We start from the raw sequence: 23517 nt of genomic DNA, 5'->3' as shown, positions 1-23517 counted from the left end.
AATTATCTGTATTTTTATTCAAAAAACAGGAACTTTCCAGACTTAACTTCTTCACTGTTCAATAAATACATATATGAATAAATGACTGAGCACACGGTGGCAGTGTGGATATCAACTTACTGAACATAACTGACTGGACTATTTTATTCAGTCAGTCAGGAGTGTAGTGGGTGGGGGCGGTGGGGGGTGTCCAGCTGACTAGATAGTAGCTAGTAGATATTTTATTGAAAAGACGGATGAAGTTGCTATGACGTCCTGGTTCAGTTATTCAGATTTACATGTGTATATTAGACATAAGTAAATGCAATCCCAGCTTTAAAAAATGCGCTTATTTAAAATATCGCCTGAGACCACAAACTGCAGGAAATAGTTTACTGAGGTCACAGGTCATGGCAATGAGGCCTTTTTCCCCCACTCATATTTAATACACCTAGACTTCTTATTGCACCCAAAGGCACCCCCTGCTGGCCATTAGCAGGGGTGAGAGTTTAAGGCACTTCAGGCTTCGCTTCATCCGCCTTTTATACAGTCTGTAGACACAAACTCTAAAATGGAAAAAACACCAGGCCCTTCAGGGACCAGCACAGCTGAACATCTTCCTAATGGTCAGTTAAATACAATAATCAAACTGGGCGGCCCGGTGTTTTGGGGTTTATGATCACAGGTGCACGGCCACAGTTACCTTTGAGCAGAGCTACTCTGTTCTGGGGTTCATTCAGCTCTTGGTCGTTCATGTTTCCATCTGAAACACACAAAAACGCGTAAAACTCCTGTGGCTGCTTTAGGATCTATACTCCAGCAGTTTCAAGGCGAATCAGATACTGACATAATAAACTGCTAGAGAGAACAAGCGATTTTAAAAGATACATAACACAAATCTCTTTCAGGCAACTCATTTATGACCCTCAGGAAAAAATCTAAACATTCTCAGTAATTTGTAAAGCTACTCTATGATTAATTAAAGATTGAAGAGCAGACAGTGTGAGACAGAGCAGCTAAACTTTAAACAGATGTCAACGCTATTCGAAATTAGGTGGAAAAGAAAAACCTTTCCAGTAAAACTGAGAAAACACAAGACAAATTTTGGAATTGCCAAAATTAGACTTAAACCGATGAGCAAGAATGTATGGGTGTTTTCACTGACCTGACGTGTCGTCACTGCTGCGGTCTTTGCTGGGACTCAGAGTGTCGGACATGTCTGACTCTTTGGCATCCATCTGATTCCCTGTGGACGTACACACGAAAACAAACATGCACATCAGCCAGGACTAACTAAAAAACTACAGTGTAATCACTTGACAGTCAACATTTACTCGTGCCATCAAATTCAAAACCAATAAATTACTTTAATCAGCTGGAACACATGCACAGTGTTCAGGTAGATTTATACTTCTACTTAAATCAAATGTAATTTTGGGATCATTAAAACTGAACATTTAAAAAAAATAAAACAATATCATAAAACCTAATTTCTAACTCTGGTGTGTTCTCTACCTTTGAGTCGATCAGGGCTGGTCAGGATGTCATCTCCCGCCGTCTGGTTGTTCTGTAAGTGGGCGTCCATCACTTCAACAGAAACATCAGGGTGAAAATTTCAGTTCAGGTTTTAAAAAACAGCAATCCATTTAGCTTGCTTTTGTTCATGGATGAATCTATATCAGGACTCAAAAAACAAAAGAAATCCAAAAGAAACTGAGTTATTAACTTACCATCAAAGTTGGCCAGTTTGTGGAGTGAATCACTGACGGTCTTCTTTAGCTCTATGACAGCTGCAGAGAGAAAAAAAAAAACAGAAAACCAGAAGGAATCAGTTTAAAAAAGTCAGAAAATAAAATCTGACTGCCACCATTATCAGCTGGATTAGCAGTTGGTTAGTAAAAGTGTTAGTATACAAATTCAGAAAAAGTAATGTTTTATTTCAAACTTCTCAAACTGAACAGCTGAATCAGAGATGAATCATTTTAACACAATTATCAGACGACAGGAAAAAACGTGTAAAACACTGAACCAGCTGACAGCTTGAAGTAATTAATCACTACTGCAGTGACATCTCACTTATGTATCCTTACATTCAGTATGATAAATCCAATGACATTTTTGTACAGCAAAAACTAACTGAATTCAAATGTGGAAATAAAGTTAATAAAAAATAAATACTTAATGCAATCGAGACCCTTGAAAAAGCCAAACTACGCTTACCAGCTGTTATTAGCTGTTCACACAATAAATGTGAAATTAAACTACAAAATTAACACAGCTCACTTCAATCAATTCCAAATGACCTTAAAACTAAAGCTTCATCTAAAGCAGTGGTTCTTAACCTTGTTGGCGGTACCGAACCCCACCAGTTTCATATGCGCATTCACTGAACCCCTCTTTAGTGAAAAATAAAATATGATTTTTTTCAAATTCAAGACATAGATATGTTTTTTATTGGTGCACAAAATGAGCGGTGCATGTCACGGTGGAGGCTCTGCCGAACCCCTGAGACTGACTCACCGAACCCCTAGGGTTCGATCGAACCCAGGTTAAGAACCACTGATCTAAAGTCCTAATCTCCATCTGTGCATTATAAACCACACCAGAATGTGGCTGACAGCTGACAGTAAATGTAATCAACCGACAAGGTACAGCAGCAATAAAAATTCCACAGTGGATGATGTTTCCTCAAATGTTTTCACACACTTGCTACTCAATCTGTTTCTGGTATGAGTGAAGACATGGTCAATGTGTAAAAAGGTAAAATTTCCAAAGTTATGTGAATTGAAGAAACTAGAAGAGAAGGAAGACGAGGGGGGAAAAAAATAGAAGGGAGCAAAAAAAAATCTGTTTCACGTTAGTGAAAAGTCATAAAAGCAGCATGCAGGAAAAAACACTGCTCCAGGAGAAGAAGAATAAAAGATGCCATAAGGAAATCAAAGCAAACAATATATATGTGTGGGCTTTTTTTAAAAAAAGAGGAAGAAAGAGTTCAATATGCAGGAACATTTGGTCAGTGAAACATCACCAGGCTCCAAATGTAATCTAATTATTCTCACAGAACCATGAAAAATAAAACTGAAATTAAGGCTTAGGTGGGTCCTGGTTCCTCATGATGAACCTCTAGTTTCACAATTTTTCAGCTAAAGCCTGCTCAAATGATCTGACAAATGGTATTAACACTTTAACTTAATCTTCCCAATAACACATATTTGCTCTCTTCATTCACAACAGTCAAAAACAACAGCTGTGCTGTGATTTTAGGAATAATCACAAAGAGAGCTCATTCATGTCTGTACCAGCTGCAGTGAGGTAAATTTCATGTGCTGCTGCTGACAGAAAAACAAGATGTCGCTCTTGCAGAGTAGTATAGACTGTTTTTTTTTCATCAGAAAAAAACCATCCATCTTCTTCTTTATCCGGGGCCGGGTCGTGGGGGCAGTAGCCTAAGCAGAGAAGCCCAGACTTCCCTCTCCCCAGCCACCTCCTCTAGCCTATCCGGGGGAACACCAAGGCGTTCCCAGGCCAGCCGAGAGATATAATCTCTCCAGCGTGTCCTGGGTCTGCCCCGGGGCCTCCTCCCAGTGGGACATGCCCGGAACACCTCACCCAGAAGGTATTCTTGTTAGATGCCCGAACCACCTCAGCTGGCTCCTTTCAATGTGGAGGAGCAGCGGCTCTACTCTGAGCCCCTCCCGGATGGCTGAACTTCTCACCCTATCTCTAAGGGAGAGACCAGCCACCCTTCGGAGGGAGCTCATTTCCGCCGCTTGTATCCGCGCTCTCGTTCTTTCGGTCACTACCCACAGCTCGTGGCCATAGGTGAGGATAGGGACGTAGATCGACCAGTAAATTGAGAGCTTCGCTTTTACACTCTCTTCACCACGATGGACCGGTGCAGCGTCCGCATCACTGTGGCCGCAGTGAAAAGAAGGTAGAATATTCCCTCCAAACAAAACGTATAAATTCTAAACACGCAAATCAGTCTGTGCATAATCACATTGCTCCGCCAATAAAAAAAAAGTCACCTGCATGAATATATCGCCTATCATCGGTTATTGGACTGGAAAAATTTTACATATCGCCCAACCTTATCTACAACTTTTCTTTAAGAGATCATCCTTTGGTGTGGCAAGGATAATAGAAAATTGTGCTAGAAATCGATGTTGTTTTGTTTCTTGTGTTGTTTTAAAATCATACTTTATTTTTATTCTTTACTTTGTACTACATGATATTTTGCAGTGAACAAACTAAAAGACCCACAGCAGCAAAGAACATTTGATTGAAACCATGAAAACACAAACATAGCCATTAAACAATTATATCTGCATAAAATAGTTTGGCTGCTTAAGGTTTAAATACTACACTTAATACTACTCAACCTTAAAAAGTTTATGCTGCTTAGCCCATCTTTATGAAAAGAACACTTGCAGTTTTCTCAGAATACTCTTTACCAGCCTGTTTCACACAAAATAAAACTGCTCTGAAGAAACATCCAATTAAAGAAAAACAATCTTCATCCAAAAGATTTAATCACAGTTCACTAGTTAAGTAAAGAAGAATGAGCAAGAACAGAAACAACTTTAAACCAGGAAAATCCAAGGATGCGATGATGTGTTAAGGCATGTGAAGAATGAGTAAGAAAAATGTAGATTTCATTACATCACATCTCGAAATTTAGAATTTTTAAAATCATTACAAAGTGGGATATTATGGTATTATTGGAATTTAGTGGAAGAAATTTTTAGTTATTAAATGTTAGTGTCCAGATCTTATAATTCTGAGGAAAACAAAATAAAAATTGCCTAAGTATAACTTAAATGTTGTGCTTTTCATTTTATGACTTAAGCGCTCTGACAGTTTCATTTGGCTTCTCCTGGCATTGTTTGGCCTCCGTGGGAAGAAAGTAAAGGAAATAATGAGGAAAAAGTGTTTCGGTGTACAGCAGAAATGGATGCTTGTACTCACGCGGACAGTCAATTAATTGTTGGTTTCTAGTCGAGTCTCCTCCGCTGTTGTTAACATGACAGTTGTCTGATAGAAACACAGAGAACTGACATTACTATTAAGACTATCAGAGCAGAGCCCGGTATTTCTTTTCGATTTTATTGATTCTGCTTATCAATGCCAGGGTAAATTGAACCATGGATTTAACGCAGATCGATACAATTTTTTTGAATTTCTGGATTTTGATTTTTTTTTTTTTAAATTTGTCCTGATTCTAAACTGGTTTTATTGCAATATTATATTGAACTGCAAGACAAGTGGGTTTACTGCATCCTACGTGCTTGTGCCCGTGTAGCCAATATAAGCACACTGAAGAGCAGACCATAAAACTTAATGTTCTGGATTAGATAAGCAGAATCACAAAACATTGTCCTTAAGGATCGACAAATCTGGAACAGGATCCAGTGGAGAATTGGCTCTCCAGACCCAACCCGGTTTTAGACCAGACAGGTAGAACCAAAGACAGAAATCATGACGGACAAACAGGTAGAAGCAGGTAGAATGCATGAAAGAACGATTTACAGAGAACTATGAGGACAGATAGATGCACAATAAAAGGATGGAGCTGAAATTAAAGCCAAAATTGGTCTCTTCAGACAGAAAGTTATAACACAAAGGTTCTGGACAGATACCACATCAGACAAGATGTGGACAAGCAAACAGCAGACAGGAAACAAAGCCTCCCAGCAAGTTTTCATTTCAACATCACGCACAAGAAATAACGAGTTAACCAGCCCAACAGTTTTCACAAGTCCGCTCGAACTTTGAAGAAATAATAATAATGATAATAATAATTCCACCTCATTTTTGCATCTAAGTAGAGACTTTACCAAAACAAAGTGAAATCAAAAAGATGATACAGTTTAACTCCCAAAATTCTAACAAATCACAAAAACTGAATTCAAGGCTCGGATCAAACAAGTTATCATTTAAATGTGCAAAATATGAGGCTCATTTTAAGTAAAGTATCACCATCTGAAATAGGTTATTTCAAGAAAACTGGAGGATAGTCATGCGTAATATGATGTGGCAGGAATGTTTAACTGGCTGTTGTTTAAAAAAAACAAAAAACAAAAACTTGGATAGTGTCTGTGATCTTAACCCACTTCATTAAAAAAAGAAACGGAAAGGGGAAAAAATCCAACACATTTTGGACCACTGTGGGCACCAATTTAGGAGATATTGTGTCATTACACAGTATGCAAACCCATGAACAGAAAAAGCATTGATCGACTGGCCCAGAAGGCAGTGTTCAGTTGAATCCTGAATCCTGCCAGAGGACAGAAACCAAACCAAGCACATGATCTCCTGGTTGGAGTAATTAGAGATGGCAGATTTGAACGGGATTAAGGTCACTCTGCACTCATAAATTACTAGGTAAAACTAGTTCCTCACTAAGAGGGTTTAAAGGAGTGATTAAAAAAATAAAATGCATTTTTAAATTAGAAAGTGTTTGTCTGTATCCTAAAATAAAGATCAATGTTAAAAAAAATAAATAAAAAAATAAAAAAAATAAAAATCTAAAAACCTGGGGAACCCCCCCCCCCCAAATAATATCAAGAGCAAATTATTCCCTAAATGCTTTTCTAATTATTTGTATTACAATAGCATTTTGTTTTGTTAATTCTGTGAAGGAAAACCTTTTTAAAAAACAAGCCTAGATATAAATTAAATAGTTTATTATTATGATAATTAAACTACCATCAGCATCTTCATCTTCCCCAACTGCACCATCATCGGTGTCTGTATCCTCCTCATCATCGTCTTCCTCCTGGCTCTCGCGTATCTGCTGTGTGGAATCTCTGTCCTCGACAAGCTCCTCTACTGGTCCGTGGGGGACAGTGACGACATCTGTCATGTGACCAGATCAGATATAGACGATTTTGTCGAAATGTCACCAGAAATGTTGAGCACAGAGTCTAAATGATGGCGGGTTCCGTCATAAGGTGATTACTGTGGCGAGGTGTGCAGTGAGGCAGTCACCCGCAGCATTCATGTTCAGAGTGTCAGGCATTCAATGACCAGAAGTCAATCAGTGACCAAGGCTACTTTTCCCCCCACAGGAAGAAAAACAAAGCAGTGGACAGTTTGGAAACCAGAGAAACAGCCCAGATTATCCAAAAAGCCCCAGAAAAAAAACTTCCATCACTATCACCAGTGGATATACCGACCATCGAGCTATTTAAAGGACATGAAGCCTTGTACAAATCCTACGGGCTTCACACAGAGCTGAAACTGAAGGTCACATGAAACACTTTGGCTTCAAAAGACTTTAGAATCAGAATCAGAATACTTTATTAATCCCTAAGGAAAAGATGTACCCCTGAACAATCATTAAAAAGAAAACGCTTTAGGCGGTGTGACAACAATACCTCATCAGCCTTTTACGGCTGAGGGGTAAAAACTACTAATTTAACATAAATTAAAGTTCAGATCACCAGAGCCACAGCATCAGCAAACCTTTGGTTGTTTTAGGTAAAATATTTACTCGCCTTAGTTTCACGTCATATTTTTTTACCTGTTCGTCAGAGACCCACTTTCACATTTCAACTCCCAGTTTCAGAATGTACCAAAAATAATAATAATAACCCTATCTCGCTCACTTTTCTCCAAACGACATTTTTCTTCCTCTCACTATCTCACAGCAAAGTTAAACCAAACAGCTCAAGCTGCCATTTAAGGGCGTCATCAAGCTTCCCCTCCATTTCTTAATGGCATCAGAAGAATCACAGCTGAAGAGTTGAGAAACAAACAAAGAAAGTTTTTTGCTCAAGTTGCTCAATCAATTCTGAACTCGCCTCTATTCCCTCTATTCTCGTTGCCTAGTGCAACATCTTACATCAGCTGGAATCATTGTAGAGATATATGTAGTTACACTATAAAACTGAGCTGCTTTATTGGTGAGCGAACCGTAAAAATCTCTGGAAAATGACCACAACGTTTTTTTGCACAAGAACCCACATACTGTATGATGGATGCAGCTAGTGTGCGGTGCCTTAATCCCCTAATTTGTTTTAACATGCAGTGTAAAGCTTTACTATTTGTTTACTTATTCAAATAAGTCATAACTGGAATAATAAGAACAACCTTTACAAAGTTGGAAATATTTGCTATATTTCATACTGTAATAAGCATAAATGATGCTGGTCCTACAGCTCCCATTTCTGGTGACTTATGATAGTCAATAATGCTGCAGGGTGCGCTCATGTGCAGCCACTTTTCATATAATAGGTCTGTATAAGAGGAGAGGGCTGCAACTGAGCCTGACAACCATGCCCAATATATTCTCCACTGATTTTCAAAACTGGATATATTCCTGATAAATTATTTTAACTTCCTGTTAACCCCCCAGTAATATTGCTGTGTAACATCGTATTTCTATAAGTAACATCACCTAAAACTAATTATTATAAACCTTCCTAATATTTGAAAACTTAAATTTAGGTCATTTTATCTCAGTGTTTATGTTTCTGATTATAAACGTGGAAAAAGATGACACTTTCTGAATACTCTCAGGACTTATTTGAACGCTTCAGTTCCTGCACCAAGATATAAACTACCGGAGGAAATGGAAACCCGAAGGCTGGATGTCATGCTACCATAAACAAGACGAAAACAGAAGACACCCAGATTCCCGTGACAGACAGATAGAAGTTCAGTGATAAGAGCAGCAAGCAACAGGAAATTACATGGAAATCATGCAGGAAGCTGTCATGCATCATTAGTGGAGGCTGAGGAAGTGATAGAGATACACAAACAGACGGTGATGCAGATGACGCAAACCCAGGACATGTGGACTCACCCAGACTGTTGTTCTCTTTAATGCTTTTCTCTTGTAGCTGTTCTAACCGCACTGTAAGCAACAACAACAACAACAACAACAAAAGCAGAGAGAAGTGTTGACTGACAGGAAGTCCGAGCACAGGTCGAAGACATGATCTGACCTGCACAAGAGGCGCTATGTTATTAAAGTGACTGGCGTAAAGGGATCACTATGCCAGCGGGTTAAATAGGACAGTGTGTTTGCTCTGTGTATAGTTGTAAAGATGCAGATGATGCAGATTGATCACCAGGTGACTGAAAAACCATCATTTAATGTATCCAACCTATCATGAGTTTAACCAGGTCATTCAGTACAAAACTGAAATTGGCTATGATGTTTATAAATATTCTAAGTTACTGGACCACAAAGTACACGAGAGGGCTGGCATTTTTTAAGCTGCGAAAAGGATTATGACTAGAGGATGAGCATGTTATTAAAGCACAGGTAAAAAGGAGACCTTTCATTTGTTATAAATTGTTTTGACCAGCCACCTGTCTCATACTACAGTAATATGACCTCCTCACAATTTAGTCAAAATACACTTTTTGTCATTTTCTCCATTAACTATTGCAAAACAGATCCAACATCCTAATCGGATGCCTAAATACACTCAGATGTCTAATTGCAAGTAGCAGATCAACTCTGAGCTCCTCCTGAATGAGAAGTTGCTGTCCAGTTGCTTTTATTACATTTTGGGATCAAGCTTTGATTTACGCAACCATATGATTGGATTAAGCGTCCAAGTCTGTGTAATGCCACATGAATTGAAGTGTGCGCGCGCGTGTGTTTGTACCCTGCAGGGCAGCGAGCCTCTCATTGGTGAAGTCATTGTCTGCCTGCAGAGCCTCGATGCGAGCCTGGAGAACCTGCTCCTTCTCCTCCATTTCCTCAATCCGTAGTTCCAACTCCCTCTTCTCTGTCGCGCCCCGCTGAGTGAGCTCCTCTTGTCTTCCCTCTGCAGCCTGGAGGAAGAGAAAAGGACGTAGGAGAGGTTAGCCAAAGGAAGGAACAGAAGAGGACAAAGACAAGGGTAAAAAAAAGTGGAATAAGGAGGGAAATGGGGAGAAAGCAAATAGAAAAAAAGATTATATGCTACATAAAACACAGCTCCCATTTTTGATAAATAAGGATTATTCTGAACTATAAATAATGCAAAGCTGCTCTAGCAGAGTCTAAGGATAAAACACAAAATGAGCTTAAAATGAGCACAGATTCCCTCTACTGAATTTGTAGATAATTTTATTCTAAATATATCTCCCAAAAACACATTTAAATAAAACTTGTTCTAAAATAAAGTAATGCTGCAGGAAAATAAATAATTTTTCCTTGACGGTTACCTTAATTTTGTCAGTGAGCTCTTTGATCTCATTAACGGCCGCGTTGTACTTGTTGGCGAGCTCCCTCAGCTCCTCCTGACTCCTTTCAGACATCTCCTTCAGGTGGGTGCACTCGTCCTCGGTGTTACTGAGCGTGCGCTGCACAACAGCAGAGATGGCACCAAATGTTAAGCTTAGAAATTTTAATTAGTTTCATTCTGTGCATACCATATACACATGTGTATTGTACCTCCACCTCTGACAGCTTCCTGACCACCTCAATCTTCTCCTGCAGAACTCTCCTCAGAGACTCCTTTGCCGTTGTCTCGTAGTTGTGTTTGTCCTCCTGAAGAGCCAAGAGCTCCTTACGGATCCCTTCCTCTGTCTGGGACTGAAAGAGAATTTTAAAATGCGATGATCATTTTAACTTTGCTTTGATTCATTGTAGAAGTATGCAGCCATTTTTTTATGTGTATGTATACCTTAGAGTAAGCTTGTAACTGACTGCCCATCACCTCCAGCCTGGAGAGAAGACGGTCCTCATCAATCAAAGCCTGTAGGAGACACACACTTAGTTTACAGCAGTCCTTATCACATTAGATACCATCTATAGATGAAAACAACACAAATTAGTTTAACTAATCGCAGCGTAGTGTACTAAATGACCCTGATTAAATATGAGCAGTTAGATATGATGTTGCAAACTCGAGGTGAATCCAAGTTCACAACTCTATATAGGCTCTATTATTAAATAACCAATGAAAGTGCTGTGCCTCATTTTGTTGTGCTCATATTTGTGATTTGTGGGAAACACTATACTTATATGTTACTAAAAAGACTAAATGCTGAGCTGCCAGAAAGCATGATCACAGCTGCACTTGTTCCTCAACTTGTGAAGAATGAAGAATGAAACGTGGTATTTCCTACCTGCCAGCTGCTCTCTGAGGCCTCCTGAGTGGTGGCTAACAGACGCTGCAGAGTGGCTAACTTCTGCTCCAACATCTGCTCTCTGTGTAAGGCCTCCTAGAGAGTGAGAGGGAGGTCGTCGATGAAAAATAACTCAGCACAAACAAAAGCTTACACAGTTATTTATGACAATGTCTGATTTTTATCCACTAATATTAGTGCACCAGTTAACTTCAGTTAGCTGCTTTTTCTTTGCGGTTTATTGTAATCTTTGCTTGGAACCTTCCGAGGGAATGAGGATGCAAATTAGTTCTAAGCCAACTCTGGTACAGTGCATCAACATTTATGATAATATTATACATGGTTCCGTTTTTAGCTACAATCTTAAGTGATTGTAGCTAAAAACGGATAATATAAAAATTAAAAATAAAAACAAAACCAGTAATCAGATTTTTTCACTCTTCCTTTAGAAATAATTTAAACATGTATTCTTCATTTCAGTTCTTTGTGCTTTATAGAAAGTTGGTTTTTAGTAATGACCTCTGATGTATGCTTTTCATTATGTAATCTATTTTTTTATCAGATAAAAATTCACATCAATTTCACATCAGAGAAATACTCCTGTCAAGTCTTCATATTACCAATGTTGTCTTGTTAAAGCAGACCTATTCTGTTCATTTCCCAGCTTCATAACTTTAGTCCTTTGGGGTGTAACAGAGTAAGCCTGCATTCTTCTGATTGGCTCCTGTTGGTAAACACAAGGGTTGACCAGCAGGTGGGTGGAGCCTTCAAGCCTGATAACTATATGAAGGATATCCCTCTGCATGGCATCATATAGATGGTGCAAAAACAGCCATAAACCAGCTGTTTAGAGCAGTCCGAAGCCTGAACTTATGGCTCACCATGATTATTTGTATGTGAGCAAGCACCAGTTTAACTGTGTTTGTACATATTTATATAAATAAGAAAATAAGGAGAAGCACAATCACATTTCAGACTCATTATTGTTAGTGTAGTTCTCAAATATGTCCAGTAGGTGTCAGTGTGTTACCTGTAGATACTGGGAGAGCTGGAACAGTTCCTGAGAATACATACTGGGAGTGTTGGCTGCAACCTAAAAAACGAACACAAACCATGGAAACATGCTGACAGTTGTCTGAGACTCATTCAGCCTTTTGTTTGAATGCAAGGAGTCAATAAACAGCTGAAAAACCAAAGGTTAAAGAGTAAGCTGACCTTAACATACAACAACAAACATACATGAAGACAGAGCACAGGAACAGTGTCCACTTCTGTCTGACTACATCTCTGATCATTAAAACATGACATGAAATATATAATTCTCTGCTTTCATTGACTCACTTTGAGCTTCAGAATTCTCTGAACGACTCTCCGTTAATAACTTTCATTTCAATATCTGTTTGTCAGTCAGTAATGTTTATCTATGCATCTATGCAACTGTTACTGTTGTAGCCACAACTTAATTTTTACCGCTTTCCCTCTGATAATGACAAATTACTTCAGTATCAAAAACGGGTCAGAAAATGAATAATGTAGTGTATTCTTCTTAGTTCTGTTTGTTTTTTTTAAGTTGTATAATTTACAACATATTTATTGTAATTTACTTCTGGTGGCCTACATGCAGTACCTTCACAGCCCCATGCTTTTCCACACTTTAAGCCTGGGTCAGTGCTAAGTTGTGTATCATAGAATGGATGCTAACTATCTGCTACTGACTGCCAGTAGCAAAACATATTTAGCACAAAAAAGTGTTAAAGTTAGTACTGCTTTTCTTTTTGTTGTTGGAGGCTGTTGAATTTAACGAAAGAATCCTTAACGAAACAAATCTAGTCAAATTTCAAATAGGTCTGCGTGATAGCAAGCAAAGTGATGAAAACACTCAATACAGCCTACAAATAACCACACTGACATGTTCAGGTTCTCCAGTCATCTGAAGAAAGATTTCATGTACACCTCATTCATTTCTGTATTTTATGTATATAAGTTTAGATTCGTTATTTATAGTTGGTTTACACAGCTTTGTGTATGTGTGTGTGTGTGTGTGTGTGTTTTACATTGCTGTGCTTGAGAGCCACCATCTACCGGAACCAAATTCCCTGTATGTGTCTGCACATATATTTGGCCAATAAACACGATTCTGAAAAGCTCTGTGGAAAATTAAACTTTAAGGAGTGACTGATAACGAGTACTGATAGTGTCCATTAGTGTTACGCTCAGCTGGATTTCTGTTAGCCATTTCCATCTGCTTGCTTCTCACAGACTTTACACTTACACAGTATTTTAATACAGGCAAATAATAAATATGTTCCTGTTGTCAGACAACAGATTAACCATGAAATATCAAAGCCGCATGGTCACCTTTGTATGTCCACAGCTATTCCTGCTGGTTGGTTTTTATAATAGATCTGTGAGCTGGTTTTCTTTTATCCTTGTATATATGTGTACAAATCAAATCAGCATGCCCTTTGCTATCGATGTTTTATGTTTGTTACCAGTATGAAAACATAATGAGGAAAACACCTTTTACACTTGTGGCGCTAACCTACATAAGGTTTAATACATTTATACACACACACACACACACACACACACACACACACACACACACACACACACACACACACACACACACACACACACATATGACTGTGTGTTGAGACCTGGGAGATGTGAGGATCCTGCTTTAGAACACTTAACTATGTTTAAGAATGGCTCAAATGTAATCATAGCTCCTCTCAGGCGTGCTCACACACAAGCCTACATTCCTCAGACAGGTTATACTGTCTTTGCTGCTCTGAGGAAGAATCAGAGCAGGGCGAGGCAACAGAGGAAGCCTGGTACAACACACTATGGGTAAACAATTAGTCTGATACTGCACTGTATGACACATAGAGTTACATTACATTACATCTATATAATGTGTTTAAATAAATTTGTTAAAGTACCATGTGTCTACATGATCACATGTGGTGTGGTACAGGAAACTATAGAAAGGTGTTCGTTATGATATGACAAAGATTTACTCGTTCATTCAAATTACATGATAAATTATCCCTTGTGTGAACACAGCACTGGGAGCCAGCTGTTGCATGCGGACTAATTCAACTAATTGCAAAGTAGCTGTAAAACAAACCAGAGCAACTAAAGCTCGTAATTTCTACTGATTTCATTTTTTTATTTCTTTTTCAAATGGTTGATACCTTATTACTGGAACTTCTTGATACCAGTACAGGTTTTTACATTCTCAAAACGGTCCGTGTTGCCTTACTGAGCATAAATCTGTGCACTTTCCTAATATTTTATGACTATTTGCAAAAAACCAAAACAAAATAAAAAAAGACAAAACTTTATTCTAAGGAAATCCCACTATTAAAACAAAAACAAAAACCACTGATTAAAATCAATATTTTCATATATCTAAAGATTTTACTTTGTGGGAAGCTCAAAGTCTCTTGATAAATTCCAATATTTTTATATGCAGAAATTATCTTGTAGTGTACATACAATACATTGGTACTAGTCAATTTATCAGCTAAACTCTAACAGCAAATTTCCCAATTACAGTACTAAGGAATTTTCCCAATGTTACAACACTGAGGTTAAAGAATCAACCTCAATTCCTTCTGGAACTTTAAAAGAAGTCTATATGACTGAATTTAGCACCTGACTTGTAGAAAAAAAAAAAAGTGTACTTTAAATTGTACAGGGTATTTTGTTTTTGGCTTCATTCATGCTCTTTGATGCCTGTCTGTGTAGGTTTGTGAGACTTCCTGGAACAGCAGCTTTCAGTGTTGCAAATTTTAGCATCTTTTAATTTGGCTTGGAAATTCACCCCACATGGAGAGGCAGATTCCAAGAAGCATGACAGGAATGACCAATATTACTGTAAATTGGGAAAACCAAATTTTGAGTGTTAGATTTGCAGGATTGCAAATCCCACCAAAGCTGGCCCAAATTTAAACCGTGCAACTGTATAAAAGATAATGTCCCGCTGTGTGGATTATGGACATTATCTGTGAAAAGCAGTTTTTACACACAATTCAAACATTAAAACATTTTTTAACCCATCCCATTTAACCCAAACACAACCGGAGTCAAGGCATGTGTGCAGTCACAGCACAGCTCAGCAACTTAGCTGCTTATTCACCCCTTCATCTCTCCTTACCGTGAAGACACAGGAGAAGACTTTAAAGCACACTAAAATAAACAATGGCAAGTCGAGTCACGCAAGTCTGAAGTGTTCCACATGCTGATGTAGACTTTGGTAAAGCTAGAATTGATTTTCATAGATATGAATTTCCAAATCAATAACTGAAATGTGAAATGCTGCAAATAACGGATCTTTCTAGTGAGGGGTTTGTTACGTTATAATATTATTTTATGCCATGTTATACCCCTAATTAAAGATTGTGAATTATTATGTAGTTTGAGTTTGCATTATTCTCCTGAATTAGAAGAAGCTGATAACTATTGCATTAGTTAAACTGATTTGCATTACATTAGACTGCTGATTTATTGTGGATGAATGATATTGTTTTATGATGTTATAAGAAATACTGTTTGCAGAGAGTCATCGCCTTATTTTTCTGATTAGAAGAGAACAGAGCATGCTGGAGTTTTCTGTCCCATCTCAGCAGGAGCAGATAAAACAGGGAGCCAAGGTCGTAGCTTAGGCGCCGTGTGAGAGAAAAGTGTCCATCTCCCACGCGTGTGTTCATTAAAATCATCGTTTGACTTAACCCGGCCGGACCAGTGTTGTTATTGTGGTTTTTTTCTCTTGTCTCCATCCCCAATTTTTGAACTCGTAACAGGTTACAGATAACTTTTCATCTAGAATTGATTCAATTCCAATTCACAAGGTCCCGCATCGATTCGATCCACGATTTGATTCGAATCGGGGAAATTTTGCCTCAGGCAGTCAGAAATATTACAATTCTGATCACTTATCAGTACATATCTATATTTTTTATATCTATAAAAAGAAAGCTGACACTTGTGAGACTTTATCAAAGGTGTGAGCATCACAGCAGATTCCTTTGTGTCAAAGTAACTGAGGATAAAACACAGAAAAACATGAAGGCGGTTTTCCTGGTCTGGGTTTTTATAGCAGATGACCTTAAACATATTGTGCAGTCAAAAACAAAGTGAAGCAGAGCAAAGTTACAGAGGTTTGATTAGAGACACAGCTAAGCATTTTGAAATTTTGCGTAATTTTAAGTTTAAGTTTACATTTGTTCAGTATTGAACAGCAGAAATGAGGCTTTGTTGTCGGAAGTTAGTTAACAAAAAAAACCCAAAAAGAACCAGCAGACTGTAGACTGGTGGGTAATAAGTAAGCGAATAATGCAAAAAACAGATTTTTAGATGGGAAACTATTCCTGAGAGAGAGAAAGAGAGAGAGAGCTCTACATGAAGTGTGATTTTATCGTGGTGGAAGCAAAACAGCAAAAGTAAGAGGAAATTCGTGACGATGTTTATGTGAAGCAAAATGTGAAGCGTAGTTTGGATCGTCTTTGGCTGCTGGTTCAGTCAGTATTGTTTGGAGAGAGATAAAATCTGCAGCTTCAGAATCTAGCGCAAAAAGGACATAAACACAAAGTGCCCGCCAACGCTTCAAAATCAGTGAGCTGTTGGCTTTCAGCCCCGACGGCGTGTCGGCGTACGTGCGTCAGGTGAGAAAGACGACAGCTCACTGATTCGGATGCGTTGGGTCTGCGTTTTATGTTTACGTCTTTGTGCAGAATCAGTGTACCTGCTGTCATTTACTGTTTTAGCTGTTTGGTGGTTGTAGAAATTTTGTGAGGTTTAACCTGAGATTCTGGTATTTCAGGCAAAATAAATTTATATTTAAAAATCGATTCAGGAGTTTAATGAATCGATATAGGGCTGCTCGATTATGGCAAAAATGATAATCACGATTATTTTCACTGAAATTGAGATCACGATTATTTGACGATATTTATTTAACCCTTTAAGACCTACTATAGAACCAAGTCCACCAGAGCTTATATTATTTTTATTTTTTTTTTTTTACATGCTGTAGTGCCATTTGTGGGAGCATTTCAAGTTGCTATACATCAATACAACTGTTATAGCCCATATTTTAATAATATGTATGCATTAAGTGCATAGTAATTACATAAATTGCAAAAAAGTGCAATAAACTACAAAAAAAATTGAAAATCGCTTTTGTTTTGTTTACATATATTTCTACTTGGAGAAGTTTAAGAGGTTTATCCCTCAAAACTTTAAATACAATAAAGTTGCAAAAAATAGTTTACAACAACAGGAAATTTATTTTGAGTGTCTTCATAGTTTTATTTTGGAGATACAGCAATTTTTATATACTGCAGGAAAAACAAAAAACAATCCTATGATGCAAATTTGCAAAGAAAACAGCATGTGCATCATTTCACTGTGGGAAGTGTTACGAACAGCTGATAGGAACGGCAAAGCGTGTTTCTGGAATATTATGTTTTTGTTCCTGCAAGCGCTTTTTATGCAGTTTTTGCAAAGCTATATGTGGAACGAAACCGTGACCGAGGACAAGCTGATGGCATCAGATGTAAGTACAACTCCTCCGGTTTCATATGCAAAACAAATTATTGCGCTAGCTTACACGGTTCAGGTTCTACAGGGATTTAAAAATAGTTACGCAAAACGGAGCATGCTGCTCTGACCGGCTTTAAAGGGTTAACAATGACTTTAAAAAAATAATATAAAATAGTGTGCAACACCACTGAAGTTTTTTTTTTTTTTTTTTAACTCTTTTCAACCAACGGCAGTCACTCTCCAAATAACTTCTGCTTAGCTTTCCGAGCTTCCCTCGGGTCCTCTTAATCAGCGGTCTCCACCCTTTTTTGCGCCACGGACTGGTTTATGCCCGACAATATTTTCACGGACCGGCCTTTAAGGTGTCGCGGATAAATGAGGGAGGGGCTAATAATCGGCTCAGTCATTTTTAATGATCGTTGAAAGCCCAGATCGTAATCGTGATTAAAATTCGATTAATTGAGCAGCCCTAAATCGATATCACGTTATCCAAGCCAGAATCGATTTTAATTGATAAATCCCACCCCTAATTATGAATCTAAACAAATAGTTGATCTCCAAAAGCATTGGGACTTCAGTTTAGAGAGGTCACATCCTAGCTCTGAGAACATAACAAATTTCTTTTTAAACTTGAGTGGACAAACATCTAAATGTATGTGAAACCACAGCCTGTACAGTGGCAGAAAAAAGAAATCCTGCTTCTTGATGCACATGAAGGATTTCTGTAATGCTGCAGCACCAACTGGCAGGGATCTCTGCATTCCTTTGTCAGCTGACTAAGTCCACTCTGTGTGTTTAAAGACCACTTATGTGTGTTAGAAATACAAACACACACTCTTAGATGCTTCTCTGAGGTGTAGCCCTACATGTGAGTGAGTGAGAGACACTTTGACATGGGACAGGACAACACTAACAAAAACACGCACACACATACATACTTCTGTTCTTACCTTGTCTATAGGTAGTGGTAATGGAGGCTGGATGACACTGAAAGAGGAAGAGAGGAGAGAAAAAAGTTCGTCACCATAGAAACACCAAAGAGCAAAGACACGTGGAGTAACCACGGAGACCGAAATAAAAAAAATGTTCCTGGAAAAGTCTTGTGACATCGGTTTTTCAGCTCATTTTAATAAAACATTCATTCTATTACGACCAAGTCACTGGCAACAAGGAGTCCATTTCCCACACCTTTCTGACATTTCACCAGGTATAAATCACTTGATGTAAAAAATATCCACTCAGCAACTGAGCCTTGCAACAATTTTTAGATGGGAAGAGCAGAGGAAAAGACAAAGGAAAAAAAACCCTAACTTTTCAGACTAAAACTTTGGTTATGTTCATAGGTTATTTATGCAACTGGGGAAAAATAAAAAGTGAGCATTTATATATTACATATTTATGTATGTAATTTAATCAAGCAAAAACCTCCAGGTCTGAAAAATGAAGTCAATTCATGAAGAAAATAACTGCAGTCCCTCTAATGGCCACTTAAGGCAGGCTTTTAAAGTGAGTTAGTTGGCACAGACTCACATGTTAAAATGTCTAACTTTGCAACATAAATAATCATGTTTACAGCCTGCAACAAAACCTTTGTTGACAGGAAAGTCCATAAAAGGGTGAAACTAACAAGAAAAGATAATAACCTGGTTATGACCAAGTGTATGAAAAAAATCCCAGTCAGTTATTAGTAGTGGTGGTAGCTGTAATAGCGGTAGTAGCAGTAGGAATAATTATTGTAGTATTAGTATTTTTTTATTACCATTTTTAATAGTTAACCTGTTTTCACACGTTTCACAGCTCACTGAGCTCAGCTAAATGCTCCATCAGAGACTGCACTCAGGTGGGTTTTATGTGACATACACTAATAACAATACTCAGTATCTCAGTGATACTTTTATAGGAAGATGAGTGGATATCTTTTGTTTGTGTGTTTGCTTTTGGAAAGACATGAAATCACACTAAATTCCTAAGTACCCTGCTATACTGGAACAAAACTGAAACCTAAGAGTCAAATAAATATTGCCATGTGTTACTTCAAAATGGCAGATAACTGGTTTCCTTTTTTTTTTTTTTTTTTTTTTTTTAAATAATATTATTAGTTGACTAATTTAATTCACATACTCATTATCAGTTTCACTTGCAGCCTGAAAAACACTCAGACACATATGTGTTTTTAACTTTTAGTGAACTTGCACTGAATCACACTGCAGTGGCTGCTGTGTATGTTGGATCAGTGTGGTGTGGTTGCTGCAATTACATCAAACACAGTCAAGTCAAGCTTAAGCCTGAGAGGATTTCCCTTAAAGTACAGGAAAAGTCAGAGATTGATGCGACTGTTTTCTTGCAGACAACACCTTGAGGCCAGTCTCAAAAATATCCTGTTACATAAAGTCTGACTTTAATAACATCTCAAACTCACATATATGGACCAATAAAACACCAAACAGTGCATTGAAACGTTTCACTCAAATCAAGTGAGATGTGTAAGCACAGGATACAATTACTTTACTACAGTTTGCAAGGTTCCAAAAAAAGATCACTGTCTGATGAAAACAAACAAACCAAACAAACAAAGTCTTCAAGTAGGCCTGGAAATTAAACATTTTCAGTCAGACCCTGTAAATCAACCATGTAGTTGACTATACAGTTTTGTTAAGGTTATACTGCTATCAGTTGTAACATTAGCTACAGGTAAAAATTTAAGCTAAAATTTGTGTACTTTCAATGAGATAAACTTCAATGAATTCAGAAAATCTAATTTTCTTTAAGAAATAAACAGAAATTAGAGTAGGCAAACATAATAACAGTTTAGAGTGCATCTACTATCCATTTCCTTATTTCCTGTCATGTATAGTTGCAGTGGTAGATGTTCATATCAAACATGGCCAACGTTTCAAATAAAGTCATCTACAGTACTGTGCACCAGTCTTAAGCCAATCATTTCTTTACATTTTGCTAGAAAATGGGAAATGGGCACATTTGAAGTAAGTGATCAAGTGCAAAAATAAAGGAAAAACAGATGCCTGCCATTTGTTCTGTTCTGTCAGGATGATCCCACAATGCTTCAATAATGCTGAGGTCCAGTTCTCTGGGGAGGTCAATCCATGACTGATGGTGTTCAGCTGTGCATTTTTCCACTCAGGTGATGCTTTTACTGCATTGGCAGTGTTTGGGATCACTGCCATGCTGAAAAATGAAGCTGTTACCAATCAGAAGCTTTTAAGATGGTATTGCAACAGGCCCATAAGACTGCTGCCACTAATTTTCAGTCCAGTTCTTATGCAATTTGGCATACTTCAACCTTTTCTCCCCTTAAGCCTTTCTATAAAGAAATAAAGGATGGCTCAAGAATTTTGAACACACATGATCCCTGTGAACCAAAAGCTCAGGCTCATGAATATCCTGATACAGTCTCCTCAAGCAACAATCATTGTATTGTGTCTGCTTAGGTAGGTACCCAAAGTCAAATATGTATCTGCACTTTTAATGGTCACTAGGATATAAAAACCATTCACTTGTACTAACCAATTACCATATTAGCCACAATAGCATGTAGACATACCAGCCATACAGTGGAAACTGTCATGACCATCTTCTGTTGCATATGCATAAGCGCAACAAATGATTGGCTCATCTGTTTCCTGTTTTGGCTATTGGTTGGCTTTTTAGAGACAGTGGCCACCATCTTCTATAGCTTTCCATTTAAATTATTCTTTAACAGCATCACTTTTCTTGTAATACCATGGATTTAACTTCGTTATTATAACTGAATTTTTCAGTAAACTGTGGGATTCATATTGTAAAGATATGTAGGACACAGCAGGACATAGCAGTCAGAAGATGAATGCATTCATTTTAAAAAAATCACAAACCAGTGCAATAAATTTGTAGGTCACTTGTTTTAACACTGCACTGCTCCACAGGATCACATTTTTCCATTTCCTTAGGTCAAACCATGCATAATAATATAGTACAGTCACTGTGAGTCGCTTCCACTGCTCTCTGTGTTGCATTAATTAAAAAACACAGTAGTTTTGACAGGAGCTGAATGAAGAATAAATCTAAACCAAAACCACAGTGTGAAACCTTCAGTTGCTGCCCTGCAGAAACAGGGCCTCTGTCATTTTGTGCAGTGTTTACCCAAAGTACTGTAATCTTACAGCACAGCAAGGTCATGCAGGTTTGTTTGAGAGACAGTGTGGAGATTACGTAGAAACAGTCACAGTTCAGGAATGTAAATTCAACTCTGGGCAAAAAAATAACTCAACACTGTTAATGTGTCACTACTCCCTGCAGAAATGTAGAACGCAGCAGCTCCTTTAACAAAAAACTCACGGGTCGCATGAATTCTCATGACAAAAACACATTTTACAAATCAATAATTGGTTGTTTTTCTATAGGAGACAAGAACAAGCTGGACTTCAATACATTTCCTCTTATAAAAAGGATTGCAGCACACACTTCAGCTGAACATACTTATAACTCCAACTCAAATTTGCTTGGTTACTGAGCTGCATGTAAAATTCTGCTCAGAAGAATGAAGATGCAGAAACTATTGTACATCGATTTTATCAGTTAGGGGCAACTCAAAGTAACAACAGGTGCACTGAAGAAGCCACAAAACAACCATGAACAAGGGAATGGTTTAGCCACAGACCACTGCTGTCTTACAACAAAAATAAAAGCCAACAGTTTTATCTTCACTATTTTTAGGCAACTTTCTTCTGGATGGCAGTACCTCACAAACTAATGAGATGACAATACACGACCAGAAATCTGCAGTGAATAAATAGATGGGTTGAGAAAAGCACTTTCATTAACCTCAGTTTGTACATAAGGCCAAAACTGCAGGTCAGAAAAATAATTACAAGCACTTTAAAAGGTTAAGGCAGTGATTTAAAAGGATTTTTGTACATTTAGGACCAGTAGAGCAGGTTCTCTGCAGAGATTAGAGCAAACAGCTTCCACAGAGCCACATCGTCAATCACAGTAAACACCCAGTACTTTATGTTGAGTTGGGCGTTTTCATTAGTGATGGGTCGTTCGCGAACGAAATGGCTCTTAGAGCCGACTCTTTGACGTGAACGACGCGAGCCGGCTCCTTATCGCGAGCCGTCACGTGGGTTTTTTTTTTTTTTTTTTTTTTTCCCCCCTTTCTCTCAGCCTCTCTCTCGCACTTTTTTTCCGCTTCACTCTGCACGCGAGCCGTGTGCTTTACGCTGGGCAGAGGGGGGAGGGGCGGTAGTTACACCCAGTAGCACAGGAACAGAGCCAGAGAGAGAGAAAGAGAGGCAGGGACAACAACATTAGAAAGGTATAGTAATCATCCACAACTATTTTCGGTTGCAGATGATAAAGGATTGAGAAAGTTTATTCATGCAGGTCCATATGACAGAGAATATGCATGTTCTTTTTGTTTTCATATTATAATTTATATTTAATTGTGTTGTGGTTTGCAGTGTTTTGTGTTCTTTTCACTTTAAATTTGTGAAAGGAAAAAGCTGAAAATTTAAATAGTTAAAACTTGAAATGTGAATAGTTGATTTTTGTATTATATGATTTATTTATTACATTTTATGTGTAGTGAATAAATAAAAGTATATTTACGGTGGCCCCTAGAGACAAAGCACATACAAACTTCAAATCACGTACGAACTCTGAAGCATGTACAAACTCCAAAACACGTAAAAACACGTACAAACTCCAAAACACGTAAAAACTCCAAAACACGTACAAACTTCGAAGCACGTAAAAACTCAGAAGCATATAAAAACTCAGAAGCACATAAAAACTCAAAACACGTACAAAAGACAACAGAAGTGCTCCAGGATGCTGGGCGCAGTGTTGAGCCTTTGTTATCTTGTGGCTACACAAGCCAGCAAGTACCAACGACCGGATTTGGTGTGTGGTAAT

General features: G+C 38.0%; 1 protein-coding gene across 10 annotated transcripts in view; it reads right to left on the bottom strand.

The window, feature by feature from the left end:
* The window catches only part of slmapa (sarcolemma associated protein a), an 87001-nt gene that overhangs the window by 17143 nt on the left and 46341 nt on the right, over positions 1 to 23517 (bottom strand). For 4 of the 10 annotated variants that reach the window (XM_004548806.4, XM_004548805.6, XM_076884176.1 and 1 more), the window contains 14 exons: positions 18555 to 18591; positions 12083 to 12145; positions 11053 to 11148; positions 10608 to 10679; positions 10376 to 10516; positions 10147 to 10284; positions 9603 to 9771; positions 8789 to 8839; positions 6688 to 6837; positions 4948 to 5013; positions 1710 to 1769; positions 1495 to 1566; positions 1145 to 1225; positions 683 to 742 (listed from right to left, as the gene is read on the bottom strand). In XM_004548806.4, coding sequence (XP_004548863.1) covers positions 683 to 742; positions 1145 to 1225; positions 1495 to 1566; positions 1710 to 1769; positions 4948 to 5013; positions 6688 to 6837; positions 8789 to 8839; positions 9603 to 9771; positions 10147 to 10284; positions 10376 to 10516; positions 10608 to 10679; positions 11053 to 11148; positions 12083 to 12145; positions 18555 to 18591 — 1256 coding nt within the window. The remainder of the gene's footprint in view (positions 1 to 682; positions 743 to 1144; positions 1226 to 1494; positions 1567 to 1709; positions 1770 to 4947; positions 5014 to 6687; positions 6838 to 8788; positions 8840 to 9602; positions 9772 to 10146; positions 10285 to 10375; positions 10517 to 10607; positions 10680 to 11052; positions 11149 to 12082; positions 12146 to 18554; positions 18592 to 23517) is intronic. The other 6 variants (XM_004548810.5, XM_004548809.5, XM_004548807.5 and 3 more) reach the window with 5 other exon arrangements.

Source organism: Maylandia zebra, linkage group LG5 (assembly GCF_041146795.1).
Source record: "Maylandia zebra isolate NMK-2024a linkage group LG5, Mzebra_GT3a, whole genome shotgun sequence".
In the NCBI taxonomy this organism is placed as follows: Eukaryota; Metazoa; Chordata; class Actinopteri; order Cichliformes; family Cichlidae; genus Maylandia; species Maylandia zebra.
This window is presented reverse-complemented; position numbering and strand designations above follow the sequence as displayed.